Below are 17,112 nucleotides of genomic sequence, written 5' to 3' on the forward strand. Positions count from 1 at the left end.
AGCACTGCAGCTTTACCACTCTGCACCACGGGGCTCCTGGGAAGTGTTTGAGGGGGGATTGTGGGGCTTCGTGGTCTCCCTGCTTAAGGACAGCGCTTGGTGTACAACCCCATCTCTCTTTATATCAAAGCACTGAGAAAAAGGGCGGAGAAGATGGCGTGTACAATTTGTGCGCACGCACACACACAAGCAATTTTATTAGAGAAACACATGAACAGCAGCTTAGGTGCATCCGGGATGTCCACTCACAGTCTAACAGCTTAAGAGATCCACAAAACTACTTGCGGTACCAGATCTGGAGCCTCTTTTCCCGCTTGATCTTTTTCTGCAGCTGCAAGATCCCATAGAGAAGAGCTTCGGCCGTAGGCGGGCAACCTGCGAGAAGAGGCCTGTTAGCAACTGGGCCATGAGTTGTATAATTATTTCATTATATTATTGCAATGTAATAATAATAAGACATTGGATTTATATCCTGCCCTCCACTCCGAATCTCAAAGCAGCTCACAATCTCCTTTTCCTTCCTCCCCCACAACAGACACCCTGTGAGGTGGGTGGGGCTGAGTGAGCTCTCCCAGAAGCTGCCCTTTTAAGGACAACCTCTGCCAGAGCTATGGCTGACCCAAGGCCCTTCCAGCAGCTGCAAGTGGAGGAGTGGGGAATTGAACCCGGTTCTCCCAGATAAGAGTCTGCACACATAACTACCACACCAAAATAAAGTGCACAATTGTATCATCCTGAAACCATCGCCCCCTCCCCACTGGTCTGTGGAAAAAATTGTCTTCCACAAAACCGGTCCCTGGTGCCCAAAAGGTTGGCGACCACTGGTCTAAGAGCCTACACAGCGTCTTGGCTTAGGGAGGGGGGTGGACTTTACCTGTCCTGACCAATGTTCCCTCTAAGCTGCAGAGTCTTGTGACCAAAAATTCTACTTTGTGAATGACTGGCATTAAAGTTGTGAGCTATTGCATCAATTAGTGTACTCTGGAGTCATCCTTCCTGAGCTAAGGCAAAAATGTGTGAGCCAGAGGCTAAAAAACTGTGAGCTCGCTCACGTTAACTCAGCTTAAAGGGAACACTGGGCCTGACCTGGATAGCCCAGGCAAGCCTGATCTCATCAGAAGTTGGAAGCCAAGCAGGGCCGACCCTGGCAAGGACTTGGACCTTCAAGGAATACCAGGGTCGGGAGGCAGAGGCAGGCTTTATGAAGCCACTTAGAATCATAGAGTTGGAAGGGACCTCCAGGGTCATCTAGTCCAACCCCCTGCACAATGCAGGAAACTCACAAATACCTCCCCCTAAATCCATCTAGCCTCTGTTGAAAAACCTCCAAGGAAGGAGAGCCCACCACCTCCCGAGGAAGCCTGTTCCACTGAGGAATCGCTCTAACGGTCAGGAAGTTCTTCCTAATGTTGAGCTGGAAACTCTTTTGATTTAATTTCGACCCATTGGTTCTGGTCCTGCCTTCTGGGGCCACAGAAAACAATTCCACACCATCCTCTGGACAGCAGCCCTTCAAGTACTTGAAGATGGTGATCATATCACCTCTCAGCTGCCTCCTCTCCAGGCTAAACATCCCCAGCTCCTTCAAGCTTTCCTCATAGGACTTGGTCTCCAGACCCCTCACCATCCTCGTCGCCCTTCTCTGGACACGTTCCAGCTTGTCTATATCCTTCTTAAAATGTGGTGCCCAAAACTGAACACAATACTCCAGGTGAGGTCTTATCACAGAGTAAAGTGATATCGTCACTTCACGTGATCTGGACACTATACGTCTGTTGATACAGCCCAAAATTGCATTTGCCTTTTTAGCCGCCGCATCACACTGTTGACTCATGTTCAGCGTATGATCCACTAAGACCCTGAGATCCTTTTCGCACATACTACTGCTAAGACAAGTCTCCCCCATCCTATAGCCATGCATTGGATTTTTCCTACCTAAATGCAGAACTTTACATTTCTCTCTGTTAAAATTCATTTTATTGATTTCAGCCCAATTTTCCAGCCTGTCAAGGTCATCTAGGATCTAGTTTCTGTCGTCTTCTGTGTTTGCAACCCCTCCCAGTTTAGTATCACTTCTCTGACTATCCTCCATGCCCCAGCAGGAATCCAGAGAGCTCGCCATGACTTCAAGGCATGGACAAGCACACACACACACACACACACACACACAATGGAGGAGAAAATACCCCCCCCCCCTTTACCTGGAACGTAGATATCCACAGGCACAATCCGATCGCACCCCCGCACCACAGAGTAAGAGTAATGGTAATAGCCACCGCCGTTTGCGCAGCTGCAATGGCAGGAATGTTTTGTTAAGGTGCGCTTAAGGTGTCCTATCGACATTGAGGTGCATGTCCTACTGGTGCGTGCGTGCGCACCCTGTCACAACCCAGGATCTTCTAGGGCAGGGGTGTCAAACTCATTTGTTATGAGGGCCGAATCTGACATAAATGAGACCTTGTCGGGCCGGGCCATGTGGGACCGGGCCATGTGTGTACCTATTTAAGATTAAGTAGCAGAGATATAAGCTTTATAAAGGGCACAGACAAACACAATTAAAGGTTTTTTAAAAAACTTAAAACATGCTTAAAGCATTAGCACTCCTTGATCTTAAAGGTGCTTTCTTTGTATCTCTCCCATGGGATCCAGGGAACTGGGCAAAGAAAGCTCTGGCTCTTTCCTTCCATCCCCAGGGAACCAAGAGGGGGAGGAGCCTCAGCCAACAGAAGGAAGAGAGGCTTTGCTCAGAAGTTCTGCTGTACAATTGGAAGAGCCTGACAAACCAGGCTATCCCTCCTCCCCTTCCTTCCCAAAGGAGGAGCCTCAGCGAGGCGGGTGGGGCTGAGAGCTCTCCCAGAAGCTGCCCTTTCAAGGACAGAGTCTCAGAGCGGCCTACAGTCTCCTTCCCCTTCCTCCCACACAACAGACACCCTGTGAGGCAGGTGGGGCTGAGAGAGCTCTCCCAGAGGCTGCCCCTTCAAGGACAGAGTCTCAGAGCGGCCTACAGTCTCCTTCCCCTTCCTCCCACACAACAGACACCCTGTGAGGCGGGTGGGGCTGAGAGCTCTCCCAGAAGCTGCCCTTTCAAGGACAGAGTCTCAGAGCGGCCTACAGTCTCCTTCACCTTACTCCACCACAACAGACACCCTGGGAGGTGGATGGGGCTGAGAGAGTTCTCCCAGAGGCTCCCCCTTCAAGGACAGAGTCTCAGAGCGGCCTAGTCTCCTTCACCTTCCTCCCACACAACAGACACCCTGTGAGGCAGGTGGGGCTGAGAGCTCTCCCAGAAGCTGCCCTTTCAAGGACAGAGTCTCAGAGCAGCCTACAATCTCCTTCACCTTACTCCACCACAACAGACACCCTGGGAGGTGGATGGGGCTGAGAGAGTTCTCCCAGAGGCTCCCCCTTCAAGGACAGAGTCTCAGAGCGGCCTAGTCTCCTTCACCTTCCTCCCACACAACAGACACCCTGTGAGGCAGGTGGGGCTGAGAGCTCTCCCAGAAGCTGCCCTTTCAAGGACAGAGTCTCAGAGCGGCCTACAGTCTCCTTCACCTTCCTCCCACACAACAGACACCCTGTGAGGCAGGTGGGGCTGAGAGCTCTCCCAGAAGCTGCCCTTTCAAGGACAGAGTCTCAGAGCAGCCTACAATCTCCTTCACCTTACTCCACCACAACAGACACCCTGGGAGGTGGATGGGGCTGAGAGAGTTCTCCCAGAGGCTCCCCCTTCAAGGACAGAGTCTCAGAGCGGCCTAGTCTCCTTCACCTTCCTCCCACACAACAGACACCCTGTGAGGCAGGTGGGGCTGAGAGCTCTCCCAGAAGCTGCCCTTTCAAGGACAACCCTTGCAAGAGCTATGGCTGACCCAAGGCCATTCCAGCAGCTGCAAGCGAAGGAGTGGAGAATCAAACCCAGTTCTCCCAGATAAGAGTCCGCACACTTAAATACTACACCAAACTGGCTCTCAGCAGGCATTAATGGGCCAGGAGAAGCTAGATTCTGGGATCTGGTCAAAAGCTGCAAGAACTAAACCCACAACCCCCTCTTCCCAAGAATAACATAGGAGAAAGAAAGATGTTACCTCCCCATAGAGACCACGTAACGTGGCTCAGGCATCTGGTCATAAACCTGGCAAAAAACAGAAAGCATGTGAGCTCTGAGCTTGGCACCCTCTCCCCCCTCTTACTGATCTAGCCCGATTTCATTCCGCCCCCTTCCTCCAAGACGCTCAGGACAGGCAGCTCTTTCCTCATTTCAGAGACTGGACTGAGGCCTCCCAGATCCCCCAAAAGGTAAAGGTAGTCCCCGTGCAAGCACCGAGTCATTACCGACCCGTGGGGTGACGTCGCATCTTGGCAGACTTTTTGCGGGGTAGTTTGCCTGGCAGCCTCTTTCCTCTGGAATGTTGATGACGTACGGTTTACAGTTGTGCAACTTGCCCTGTGGTGTTTTGTGGCCGGGCTCTGCCTCGTGGCAGCCATTTTTTGGTCATGCCCGCCACCCTGTTTCAGATTCCCCAAGGTGTCCGCAGGCTCCAAAAGGCCAGGGACTGCAAGTGTAGAGGGTCAAAGCACTAAATCAGCAGTCCTGACAACAGAATCTAGACCGGCACTAATCCTCGGGGCCCTGTGAGGTAGGTGTGCATTAAAAATAAAACCTGCATTAGCAGCAAGTGCCGCCAAAGCACCAGGATCTTCTACTGCGCGCCTGAAGGCAGTCCGTACGCCCGACTGAAAATATTTTGAAACGATACGTGCCTTTCTAACGGCATCCCGTTAAACTCAGCTTTTGCCTGAAATGTTGATGACGTACTATGAAGATGGCAATGTAAACCCCAGGGTTTCTGTGAACAGAATCGCTAGGATCGTATAAGAACATTTATTACAAATAAAGACAGGCGAAAAATAGAATATCGAATCATTTCACAACTACTCAGCTCATGATTCCATAAATACTCAGTTCACAGTAATCTTGTAAAATTCAAGGAGCAGCAAAATATGCTGCAGTTGTTCCAAATCCAGTAAATCCCATGAAGATACAATTAGTGCAACTGGACAGCCGGTATTCTGCTTCCTGTATCAGAAATTTCCTCAGGCATGGGATTATCCAACAGTTTCACAACATCAGTGAAGACTTAGTCTTAACACATAAGCTTATGACGGACAAAAATGTATTGCTTCTATTTGAATTTTACAAGATTACTAGGAAGTGAGTACTTGTGGAATTATGAACTGAATATTTATGGACTGATTCGATATTCTATTTTTTGCCTGTCTTTATTTGTAATAAATGTACTTATGCTATCATAGTAATTCTGGCTGCAGGAATCTTTGGGTTTACGTTGCTAGCCTCTCTCATTGTATTGGTAGTACTATACAGTTATGCAACCTTACTCTGTGGTGTTTTGTGGCTGGGCTGTGCCTCGTGGCAGCCATTTTGTGGCTATGCCCACCATCCTGTTTCAGACTCCCCAAGGCAGAGGGGGAATTCTAGCAGGAGCTCCTTCGCATATTAGGCCACACCCCCATGATATAGCCAATCCTCCAAGAGCTTCCAAGGCTCTTTTTTGTAAGCTCTTGGAGGATTGGCTACATCAGGCCTAATATGCGAAGGAGCTCCTGCTAGAATCCCACCCCTGCTCCAAGGTGTCCACAGGCTGGTGACCGCGGGTGTGGAGTGTCAAAACACTAACCAGCACGCCTGACAACAGCCCCATGAGGTAGGCCAGTACTGTTAAAAATAGGGTTGCCAAGTCTAATTCAAGAAATATCTGGGGGTGGAGCCAGAAGCAAGGGTGGAGCCAGAAACAAGGGAGTAATTTGGGGGTGGAGCCAGAAGCAAGGGAGTGACAACCATAACTGAACTCCAAAGGCAGTTCTGGCCATCACACCTTTTAAAATGCCTTCCTTCCATAAGAAATAATGAAGGATAGGGGCACCTATTTGGGAGCCCTTAGAATTGGAACCCCTGGTCCAATCTTTTTGAAACTTGGAGGGTATTTTGGGGGAAGGCACTGGATGCTATGCTGAAAATCTGGTGCCTCTACCTCAAAACACAGCCCCCCCAGAGCCCCAGATACCCACGGATCAATTCTCCATTATTTCCTATGGGAATCGGTCTCCATAGGGAATAACAGAGTTCCCAGGAGACATTTCCCTCCCCTCCCCCCGCTTTCTGATGACCCTGAAGCGGGGGGAGGGCCTCCAAACCGGAGGATCCCTTGCCCCCACCTGGGGATTGGCAACCCTAGTTAGCAAACTGGAGGGGGGGGAGGGGACCCGGAAGAACAGACAGCCCAAGCCCCCTCCCCCCTCGTTCAGTCAGAGGCAAGACCTGCTACACCAAGCCCTCCCCTTTGCCTCATCCTGGCTGTCTCCACTTTGGCCCAGTGTCACCCCCGGGAAGCCTCTCTGCTGCCCCCAAGGGCCAGGCGTCACACGTACCTTCCGGAGCGCAGGTGCCATCTTGTTGGTCAGCGTGCCTGCCACAATCATGACGTCGGCTTGCCGGGGACTGGCTCTGAAGACCACCCCAAAACGGTCCATGTCGTAGCGAGGGGCCGCCATGTGCATCATCTCCACGGCACAGCAGGCCAAGCCAAAAGTCATCGGCCACAAGGAGCTCTGGGGGGGAGGAGAAGCCGTGCTGGAGGTCGGCACTGACAACTTGAGAAAGTCTGTCCCTCTTTGGCTTTGCCAAAGCTCCACTTGTGACCCACAGGCAGGGCTTTTTTTGTAGCAGGAACTCCTTTGCATATTAGGCCACACCCCTCTGATGTAGCCAATCCTGTTGCTTGCAATGGGCCCTGTGCTAGGAGCCCTGTAAGCTCCAAGAGGATTGGCTACATTAGGGGGTGTGGCCTAATATGCAAAGGACTTCCTGCTGCCAAAAAAGCCCTGCCCATGGGTTAGATGTCCGTCACTTCCCCACATTTTAATTCGCATTAGTCCGGTCATGAGATGATCAGGATGGGATTTTTTGCAAAACAGGAGCGAACAAAACTGGAAACAAACGAACAGAATATAGCGCAAAGGTGGCCAAACTTGCTTAAGGGAAGAGCCACACAGAATAAATGTTAGATGTTTGAGAGCTGGGAGGGAGGGAAAGCAAATAGATGGGGTAGGGAGGAGGGAGAGAGAGGTGGAAAGAAAGCAACTGTAACTTTAAATGCATTCTCCAAGCCGCCTGCTGGCTTGGAGAGGTGATTTAAAGAGAGAAATGCCTTCTCCAAGTTGGCCAACGGGGTGTTGAGACTTGGACAGCCACACAGTATGTATGAAAGAGCCACATGCCGCTCCTGAGCCACAATTTGGCCACGCCTGGTATAGTAGAAGCCGGGAGTCCTCAGCATGGTGCCCAAAGGACCGCGGTGCCAACCAAAGGTTTTCAGAAAGTGGGCAGGGCCATGTGAGTCTTTTGCCCAGCAACGCTTCTGATTGGCCGCTAGAAAGCTGATAGGGCGTGCAGAGGTTTAAAAATGTTGCTTGACTCATTCCTCAGGAAGGGGTGGGGGATTCTTCCCCCCCTTTGGGGGGCTCCTGCTCACCGCCAGCCAGCTGGCAAATAGGAGAAACCCTCCCCCCAACAGCGACACCGCACATCGCTCAGAAGTGACGTCAGAATGTCGGTGATGTCGGGGGTGGGGTGACACTCTGCTTTTTGGGCGAAACTCTATGGTTTGAGGCCAATTTTACCACACTTGCGGGCGACATCCCCACCCACTCCTGGAATGCCCCCTTCAAATCCCCCAGCTGGTGTGACGAAGGGACCCGGCAAACCTACATGTGACTGAAAGCAAGCTCCAGCAACCATTTTGTGCTTGGTCCACTTCCTGCGGCAGCCATTCTGTGGCAGCCATCTTGTGGCTTTGCCTACCACACTGTTTCAGAAGTCCAGGGCTGCCTACAGGCTTCAAAAGGTTTGGGACCCTGGTATAAGCCACAGTGGAAGTAGTGTGAAGTCACAGAATGTCTGAGAACATTCTTACGTCTGAAGGAACGGCACTGTCAACTACAGAATGTTCGTTAGTCCCTCTGCTGCGAAAAAGGTCAAGGTGGCCTGGCAAAACCTCTCTAATTTTTATCCTTGTTTCTCCCTCGATGCAGCCACGTGATTAGTAGTCGTTGTTCAATACAGTCACAACCAGCAGTATAAAACAGAAGTGTGTGTGTGTTGGGGGGGGACATTTGCAGAGAACCATTACATTAAAAAAATATCCAATACATTAACCCAAATCAGCACTAAACCATGGTAGACACAGAGAAATTTGCGTGGGTGGAAGGTGAGATTCCGTGCCAATGTGCGCCGGACCTATTTTCCAGTTGAAGAGATGCCCTCTCTCTAGAGTCCCTGGACTGCTCCTAGAAAAAGGGTTGGAACACTTTCCCTATGAAGAAAGGTTAAAGTGCTTGGGGCTCTTTAGCTTGGAGAAATGTTGACTGAGGGGTGACATGATAGAGGTTGACAAGATTACGCATGGGATGGAGAAGGTAGAGAAAGAAGTACTTTTTTCCCTTCCTCACAATACGAGAACTCGTGGGCATTCCATGAAATTGCTGAGCAGTTGGGTTAGAACGGATAAAAGGAAGTACTTCTTCACCCAATGGATGATTAACATGTGAAATCACTGCCACAGGAGGTGGTGGTGGCTGCAAGCATAGCCAGCTTCAAGAGGGGATTGGATCAACATCTGGAGCACAAGTCCATCAGTGGCTATGAGCCACAGCGTATTATTGGAACTCCCTGTCTGGGGCAGTGATGCTCTATATTCTTGGTGCTTTGGGGGGGGGGCACAGTGGGAGAGCTTCTAACATCTTGGCCCCACTGATGGACCTCCTGATGGCAGCTGGAGTTTTTGGCCACTGTGTGACACAGAGTGTGGGACTGGATGGGCCAATGGCCTGATCCAACATGGCTTCTCTTATGTTCTTATGTCTGGGGCAGTGATGCTCTGTATTCCTCTTGCTGGGGGGGTGGGGGCACAGTGGGAGGGCTTCTAGTGTCCTGGCTCCATTGATGGATCTCATGATGGCACTTGGGTTTTGGCCACTGTGTGACACAGAGTGTTGGACTGGAGGGGCCACTGGCCTGATCCAACATGGCTTCTCTTATGTTCTTATGTCTGGGGCAGTGATGCTCTGTATTCTTGGTGCTGGGGGGGGGGCACAGTGGGAAGGCTTCTAGTGTCCTGCCTTCCTATGGCCTCTGGGTTTTGGCCACTGTGTAACACAAAGTGTTGGACTGGATGGGCCATTGGCCTGATCCAACATGGCTTCTCTTATGTTCTTATGTCTGGGGCAGTGATGCTCTGTATTCCTCTTGCTGGGGGGGGGGGGCACAGTGGGAGGGCTTCTAGTGTCCTGGCTCCATTGATGGATCTCATGATGGCACCTGGGTTTTGACCACTGTGTGACACAGAGTGTGGGACTGGATGGGCCACTGGCCTGATCCAACATGGCTTCTCTTATGTTCTTAAAAGAACACTCCTCCCCGGGGACTGTGGGGAAGGAGAGGAGATCTTACTCACCCGACGAGCCCAGTTAATCAAGTCATCCAGTCTGGCGACGACATATTCACCTCGGCTGCTGGGGAGGGAGGGTTTCTTCTGAACGATTGCCGAGCTCTTCTGCACCTGAACAGCACTTTGGGAAAGAGCACAGCCCAGAATGGTGTCAGTACAAAAAGCCTGGCTCCTGCAGGCACACTCCGACCTCTTGTGGCCACCGCCCTATCCCATCAGCCCCTGGGGCAGGGGTGGCCAAACTGGCTGAATGCAAGAGCCACACAGAATGTTTGACAACCTCAAGACATGAACGTCAGGTGTCAGAGGGAGGGAGGGAGGGAGGGAGGGAGGGAGGGAGGGAGGAAGGAAGGAAGGAAGGAAGGGAGGGAGGGAGGGAGGGAGGGAGGGAGGGAGGGAGGGAGGAAGGAAGGAAGGAAGGAAGGAAGGAAGGAAGGAAGGAAGGAAGGAAGGAAGGAAGGAAGGAAGGAAGGAAGGAAGGAAGGAAGGAAGGAAGGAAGGAAGGAAGGAAGGAAGGAAGGAAGGAAGGAAGGAAGGATAGACAACCACTACTACCGACACAACAGGCCCACTTCCTCTCCAGCAAGTGCCAGACAAAAATAAGTCACTTGGCATGAGAACTGCTGATGGGTTCCCTGCAAGTCAGTGGCAGCCCCGTAGCCAGAAATTTTTTGGCAGGGGGGTGGGATGGGGAGTGCCCTCCCCCCAACATGGTGATGTCACCTGAGTAGCAACCAGGCCTACATCTCCCAGGATCAGGCCTCATCTTGGGCAGGAGCTCACAGGTGCGGAGCTCCGGAATTTTATTGTGCTCTCCCCCCTCCCCCATAATTTCTGGGCTCCACTGTTCAAACCCCCTGTGAGAATTTTGTTGAACTCTAAGACCTGACAAACTTTCTATTATTTCCCCCCCACAAAAATGAGAAAAGAACCGAAACATATAAAGCAGACAGATGGAAATCTTCTTTCTCCCGCTGTGGCCATACAGGAGAAAGTAATTTAAAAAGTACAATGGGAGTTAAGGTTTTATTATGACAATTCTAATTCAATAAGCCTTTTAAGGCAGATGCTGAGCTGACAGAATTTAGTCCACCTTCCGGTGATGTCTGTCAAGCATAGGAATTTCAAAAGAACCAAGCGATGATTTAGAAACAAAGTATTGGTTTACTGATAATCCATGTTGTCCTTGGAAGGACCAGATTGAAAGTGATACAGTATAATGTATAGTAGCTGTATATTTGTATGCTTGACAATGAATTTGTATGCTTGACAACGTCAGGGGCATGTGGCATAGGCAAATTAGTTCTGCTAATGAGCTCCGGAGCTTCTTTTTCTATGAAATGACCCCTGTCCCTCTGACTGGGTGCGCAGAGGTTTTAAAGGGAAAACCTGCCCAATGGAGAAGAGAGGGGTGGGACCTGTGCCACAGTAGAAAAAGAAGCTCCGGAGCTCATTACCAGGTGTGAAATCACTGTGGGGCTGCTGACTGAAGCAGCTGGACTGGCCCACAGCTCCCTCCTCCTCCTCGGCTTCTGTGTGGCCTTCCACTGAGCGAGCCCAGTCAGCCTCCCTCCCTTGGTCGAGTGCCCAGTGGGCGGATGCAGCAGCACTCTGATTTCTTCCCCTCCCCTTCCGCCTGCCTCCAAAGAACTGCCACACTCACCTGCCTGCCATAGGCAGCCACTTAGGGTGCCACCCAGCCTAGGGTGCACCACTAGGTGCCCCCTCTCTCCATGCACAGCAGGTGTGCTCCTTGCAGCCTGCCTTCCCCAATAGAAAGCAGATTCCATGGAGTGCAGACACTGCCCAGCTGGTTTCCTGTTCAGATCTGGGAAACGCAAAAGTGGATGGCGCCTGCGCAGCATGCTCCTTGGAGCCGACAGGGTTAAATTAACCAATTGTGAAAGCTGAAGAAGATCCAATGACAGTTTCTAAAACTTGGCCCCTGTTGAAGTTGTCTGCTGCCACTCAGCCTTCCTACTCTACTTTCACAGAGCCGTGGGGTGGGAGCCGTAGCTCAGTGGTAGAGCTTCTTTCTCGCATGCGCAAGGTCTTGTCCCTGGCACCTCCAACTAAAAGGATCAAGTAGAAATGGTCATGTGAAGGTCTTGTCCCTGGCACCTCCAGTTAAAAGGATCAGGTAGTATTGTCACAATTTTTACTGCTTAATCTCACAATTTTTTTTAAAAAAAATTAAAATTTAAAATTAAAAAAATGTAAATCAAAGATGTCAATAGTTTCAAGTTTCTTCATTTCTCCTACAATTCTCTGGTGTTAAAATTTCGGTGGTGGTGGGAGGGGTGCTAGTGGGCACCAAACACTCTAGAACCGGCCCTGCCCTGCCGCCTGCCCGTTTTGTTTTTTTAATTTTTTTTTTATTTCAATAGAAAAACATACAACCAAACTATAGGGCATAATAGCCAAGAATACCATCAACACTCTGTTACAAATCCTAAATTCACAGTTACCAACCATCTAGCTTTAGTTGCATCGAGGGAATTATATCCTTATCGCACAAAAACTCTAAAACTGTTTCATCATACTCTGATAAGGGAACTACCGCACGAGAGCCCCCCCACCCCCACAAAATGGATTATGCATAATCCTGCCCATCAAAAATTGTTCGCAGAGTTTCTGGTCCCCTTGTCTAAGTAAAGAACTTGTGGGGGTCTTCCAGTTCCTGGCAATAACCAAGCGAGCAGAAGCAACCAATGTTGAGACAAAAGTTTTGATGGTTTTATCTATCAGTGAATCAGCCCAAAAATCCAATAATAAGAATTCTGGGGAATAAGGCAATGGAGACCAACCATGTTGGAAAGCTCTTTATGAACCTCCCGCCAAAAATGATGAACTGCCTGCCTGTTTGAGGCGCCTCCTGAGCGCCATAGCTGGGGCCCCCATAGCTGTGGGCAAGGCAGTGTTGGGAGGGGTGTGGTCCCCTGTGCCCCCTGCCTGTCTATGTGCCTAGCGAGCAGTCCAGGTGGTCCCTCCCCCGGTTACATGCCATCGACGAGAATGGGAGCTGGCAGCGTCGGGATTACCTGTCAGCCCTGTCGGCTGCTGGTGTCTGATGGAGCGCCCGGGCAGAAGCGGAGGAAGCCGCCAGAGGCCTGTGGGATGGGGGGAGAGCAGAGAGTCAAGGTCTGTCGTGGGGCTCCTGGCAGCTCTTTGGGGGAGAGCGGGTCCCTCTCCTTGGATATGCAGGAGGCTCCAAAGCCCTGGCAGCTCTCCCTCCCACCAGGGAGTCCCGCAATGAGGCATTAGCCCGGGGACAGCAGCCCACTGTCTAGTTCCATGCCTGCCACCCATCCCCAGTAGCCCAGAGACGGGCTCCAAAACTGGAGTGCAAGCTCAGAGCTGCCAGGAGCCTCTCTGGGGGCGGACTATGCAGCTACGTTGGGACGGTCTCAAGCGATCCGAGGCTTCCTTACCTCCAGAGGGATGCGCCGCGTGGGACAAGGCGAGAAACTGCGGGGAGGAAAGCACACAAAGTTGAAGGAATTAGTATGAAAGCCAGACTGGGAGAGAAGGCCTACGGAGAAGCAGGGCTTTTTTTGTAGCAGGAACTCCTTTGCATATTAGGCCATACAACCCCGATGTAGTCAATCCTCCTGGAGCTTCCAGTAGGCCCTGTAAGAAGAACCCTGTAAGCTCCAGGGAGTTGGCTACATCAGGGGTGTGTGGTCTAATATGCAAAAGAGTTCCTGCTACAAAAAAAGCCCTGCAGAGGAGCAGCTCGTTTTTAAAATGAGCCAGCGTGGTGTAGTGGGTCTAGACCAGGGGTGCCAAGCATATGGCCAAGGGGCCGAATCAAGCCCCCAGAAGGCTCCTATCAGGTGCCTGAGCAACTGGCTGGCATCTACTTCTCTCTCTCTCTCTTGCTTCCTTCTGCATCACAACTTGCTTTGCCAGGCTTGCTCAATCGCACAGGAGCTACAGAGCAAAACCTGTTTTCTCCATTGGCTGAGGCTCCTCCCTTGGGGAGGAAGGGGGGAAGGCAGAGCTTTCCCAAGCTCTCTCAATCGCACAGCAGAGCTACTGAGCCAAGCCTCTCCTGAGGACCTTCCGTGTGCAAGTCAGAAGCTCGCAGTGAGCCACAACCTCTCACCTTTTGACGCTGATGCTTAATATACTTGTTAGCCTTTTTGAGGCCCTTCAGCTGTCCCAAGATAAGAGCTGCCAACTGCAGGCTGAGAAATTCCTGGAGACTCTGGACAAGAGCTGGGGAGGAGAGAGACCTCAGTGGGGTGTAATCCCACGGAGGCCACCCACCAAGCAGCTGTTTCCCCAGGGGAACTGATCTCTGTCAGCTGGAGAGAAACTGCAATTCTGGGAGAGTTCAGGCCCCACCGAGAGGCTCGTTAAACTAAGAGAGAAGTCACTATGAAGATAATCAAAACCACAACCACAAGGTTATAGTGACAATTAACTAACAAATGTATTATTAACTATGAACACAAAGAAACATAAGTCCCTAATAAAATCCTTAGAGTAGATACATATGGAGAAAGTCCAACATGAGAACATAGTGATTTCTTCAGTGAAATTTTCTTCAATGAAATATGAATTTTGCTTGAATGTTGCTTGAAAATCCCTGGGATAGGTCGTCGACTTCTGCCCCACCTGTTTCCAATTCTTTTTCAGCAGGAGATATTCCACAATTTTTAATAACAAATATAAGATTCTTGCATAGCACTAATAGGGACGGACCATAGTCTCCACAAAAACCTTCACTTATGGCAATTGCTCAAAAGGCTTTTCAAGCAACATTTGGAAAATTCATGTTTTATTGAAGAAAATTTCACTGAAGAAATCACTGCGTGAAGAAGACGTTCTCATGTTGGACTTTTTCCACATGTATCTACTCTAAGGACTTTATTAGGGACTTACGTTTCTTTGTGTTTATGGTTAATAATACATTTGCTAGTTAATTGTCACTATAACCTTGTAGTTGTGTTTTTGGTTACACATCTCGAGGCTGGCAAACCTACCCAAGAGTTCAGCCACAACTGCCTAAAGCAGTCAGAAGGCAAACAACACGCAGTTCTCCACTTCCTCAGAAATAAAGTTTAACTTTTTTGTCTCGAGCATGGATCACTGGCCCTTCCTTCCCTCCTTGCCTTGCGGCTCTCAAACATTCTATGTGGCTCTCAAACAAGTACAGCCACTCCTGGCTTAAACAGTTGGAGTATTTAAAATGAGATCTGCCATGGTCATGGAAACATAGTTGGAAGGGACCTCCAGGGTCATCTGGTCCAACCCCCTGCACAATGCAGGAAACTCACAAACGCCTCCCCCTAAATTCACAGGATCTTCATTGCTGTCAGATGGCCATCTAGCCTCTGTTTAAAAACCTCCAAGGAAGGAGAGCCCACCACCTCCCAAGGAAGCCTGTTCCACTGAGGAATTGCTCTAACGGTCAGGAAGTTCTTCCTAATGTTGAGCCGGAAACTCTTTTGATTTAATTTCAACCCACTGGTTCTGGTCCTACCTTCTGGGGCCACAGAAAACAATTCCACACCATCTTCTAGATGACAGCCCTTCAAGTACTTGAAGATGGTGATCGTATCACCACTCAGCCGCCTCCTTTCCAGGCTAAACATGCCCAGCTCCTTCAACCTTTCTTCACAGGACTTGGTCTCCAGATCCCTCACCATCTTCGTCGCCCTCCTCTGGACCCGTTCCAGTTTGTCTAGATCCTTCTTAAAATGTGGTGCCCAAAACTGAACACAAGACTCCAGGTGAGGTCTTACCAGAACAGAGCAAAGCGATACCATCACTTCACATGATCTGGACACTATACTTCTGTTTCATCATACACCTGTGTGATTGAGCACGCCTTCTGTTGATACAGCCCAAAATTGTATTTGGCATTTTAGCCACCGCATCACACTGTTGACTCATGTTCAGTGTGTGGTCCACTAATCGCTTGTTTGAAGTAGTCAGTCGGGAGAGAGAGAGAGAGATGGCTTTTTTGGAGCAGAAATGCACAGGAGCACAGTTCCATTATTAACCAATAGTATCAGGGGGTGCGGCCTAATATGCAAAGAAACTGCTGGGCTTTTTCTACAAAAAAGCCGTGCGTGTGTGTGTGGGGTGTGTTGTGTTGTGTTGTGTGTGTAGGTAGCCTTGTGAGCAGAAAATCTACTTTCTGGCATGAAAGTTGGGAGCTCCTGGATGAATCAGTTTGCTCTGGGGCTGTTTTTCCTGAGCTGAGACAAAAAAATGTGAGAGCTGGAGGCTAAAAGAATTGTGAGCTAGCTCACACCAACTCCCCTTAGAGGGGACTGTAAGCACACACGCGCACATCCATCTCCCTTTTCACAATACGCAGCCCCAGCCAGCCACAAGACTTGCAAAGAGGTTTCCAAAGCCAAGCCCTGCAGATTCCCCCGTGGCCAGGCGACAGGCCTGCAATGCACCACGGGGGTGCGGCTGCCTCTCCTCCCCGCTTCGCCCCCTTTTGCACTCACCGGGCAGAGCCGCCATCTCGGCTTCCGCCGCTGCACCCTTCAGGCCACCTCTGCGGCCGGCGGCGTCCCCAGGCTTCCCGGTGCTGCCGCCCAATCGCTCCGCCGGGACCTCGGCTGCCTTCCGCGCGTTCCGGGGGACTGGCGGGCGCGCGTGGCTCCGGCGCCCCCTGGCGGATGGGTGGGGGAGCGACAGCAGGGACTGCGCAGCTCAGCCCATTCTGATTAACACGTGGTCGGTCTTAAAGGTGCGACTGGAGTCCTGCTTTGTGGTTTCCTGAATCACGACCGGCTTTCGTTTCCCGTTTGCTTTACTTATTTTATTTTTGTTGTATTATTTTATGCGGTGTTTTGTTTTTGTTTTTTGCAAGGGGAGGCCTTTGCTGCAGCTGGAGCGAATTGCATTTGCCACCTGGGATGAATTGCATTTGCCTCCTTGAATCATTTGCTGATGCCCGTAGTGCCGGTAGGGCTTGCTGTGACCCGGGCTAGCCTGCCAACCGTTTCGTGGCCAGGGAGAGAATCGCGCTTGCGTTTCCTCGGCTTCCCTTCCCCGCGCAACTCCGGCCGAGGGCACGCGCCTTCACACGCTTGCAAAATGCAAAGAGCAGCGGACGGCTGGGGTCGATATTACCCAGGGTGGGAAGGAAAAAACGACCCGCGTCCCTGGGTGGGCTCGAACCACCAACCTTTCGGTTAACAGCCGAACGCGCTAACCGATTGCGCCACAGAGACCCCGCTGCCAAAAGAGCTCCTGCCGCCGCTCTTACGCGGAACGAGCGGAGACGCCAGACTGACGTCCATCAAAATGGAACTCCGCTCCAGTATTAAGGCAAAAGGCAACGATGCCGCCGTCCATTCCTGCCCTTCCCTTTGCAGATGGCCCTGCGGGGCTGAGTCAGGCGTGGCTGCATAGTAGGCGGCGGAGCACTCTGCACATGTTCAAGGAGGCTCTTGGGTAGGGCTGCCCATCCCCCGCTTGGGAGGCCCTCCCCCCGCTTCAGGGGCATCGGAAAGTAGAGGGGGGGAATGTCTGCTGGGCACTCCGTTATTCCCTATGGAGACCGATTCCCATAGGATATAATGGAGAATTGCTCTGCGGGTATCTGGGGCTCTAAGGA

General features: G+C 51.0%; 1 protein-coding gene and 1 non-coding gene across 2 annotated transcripts; both read right to left on the bottom strand.

The window, feature by feature from the left end:
• Positions 1-161: 161 nt before the first annotated feature.
• On the bottom strand, positions 162-16,185 carry NDUFS7 (NADH:ubiquinone oxidoreductase core subunit S7). Its single transcript, XM_060232854.1, has 8 exons — positions 15,995-16,185; positions 12,953-12,989; positions 12,563-12,631; positions 9,528-9,642; positions 6,445-6,624; positions 4,083-4,129; positions 2,202-2,290; positions 162-375 (listed from the first exon to the last, which is right to left on the bottom strand). The coding sequence occupies exons 1-8, from the start codon at positions 16,008-16,010 to the stop codon at positions 278-280; spliced, it is 651 nt and encodes a 216-aa protein (XP_060088837.1). The 5' UTR covers positions 16,011-16,185; the 3' UTR covers positions 162-277.
• Positions 16,186-16,652: 467 nt separating this feature from the next.
• Positions 16,653-16,726, bottom strand: TRNAN-GUU (transfer RNA asparagine (anticodon GUU)). Its single transcript has one exon. It is a non-coding gene; the product is annotated as a tRNA-Asn (tRNA).
• Positions 16,727-17,112: the final 386 nt, after the last annotated feature.

Source organism: Heteronotia binoei, chromosome 2 (genome assembly GCF_032191835.1).
Source record: "Heteronotia binoei isolate CCM8104 ecotype False Entrance Well chromosome 2, APGP_CSIRO_Hbin_v1, whole genome shotgun sequence".
NCBI classification, from domain to species: Eukaryota; Metazoa; Chordata; class Lepidosauria; order Squamata; family Gekkonidae; genus Heteronotia; species Heteronotia binoei.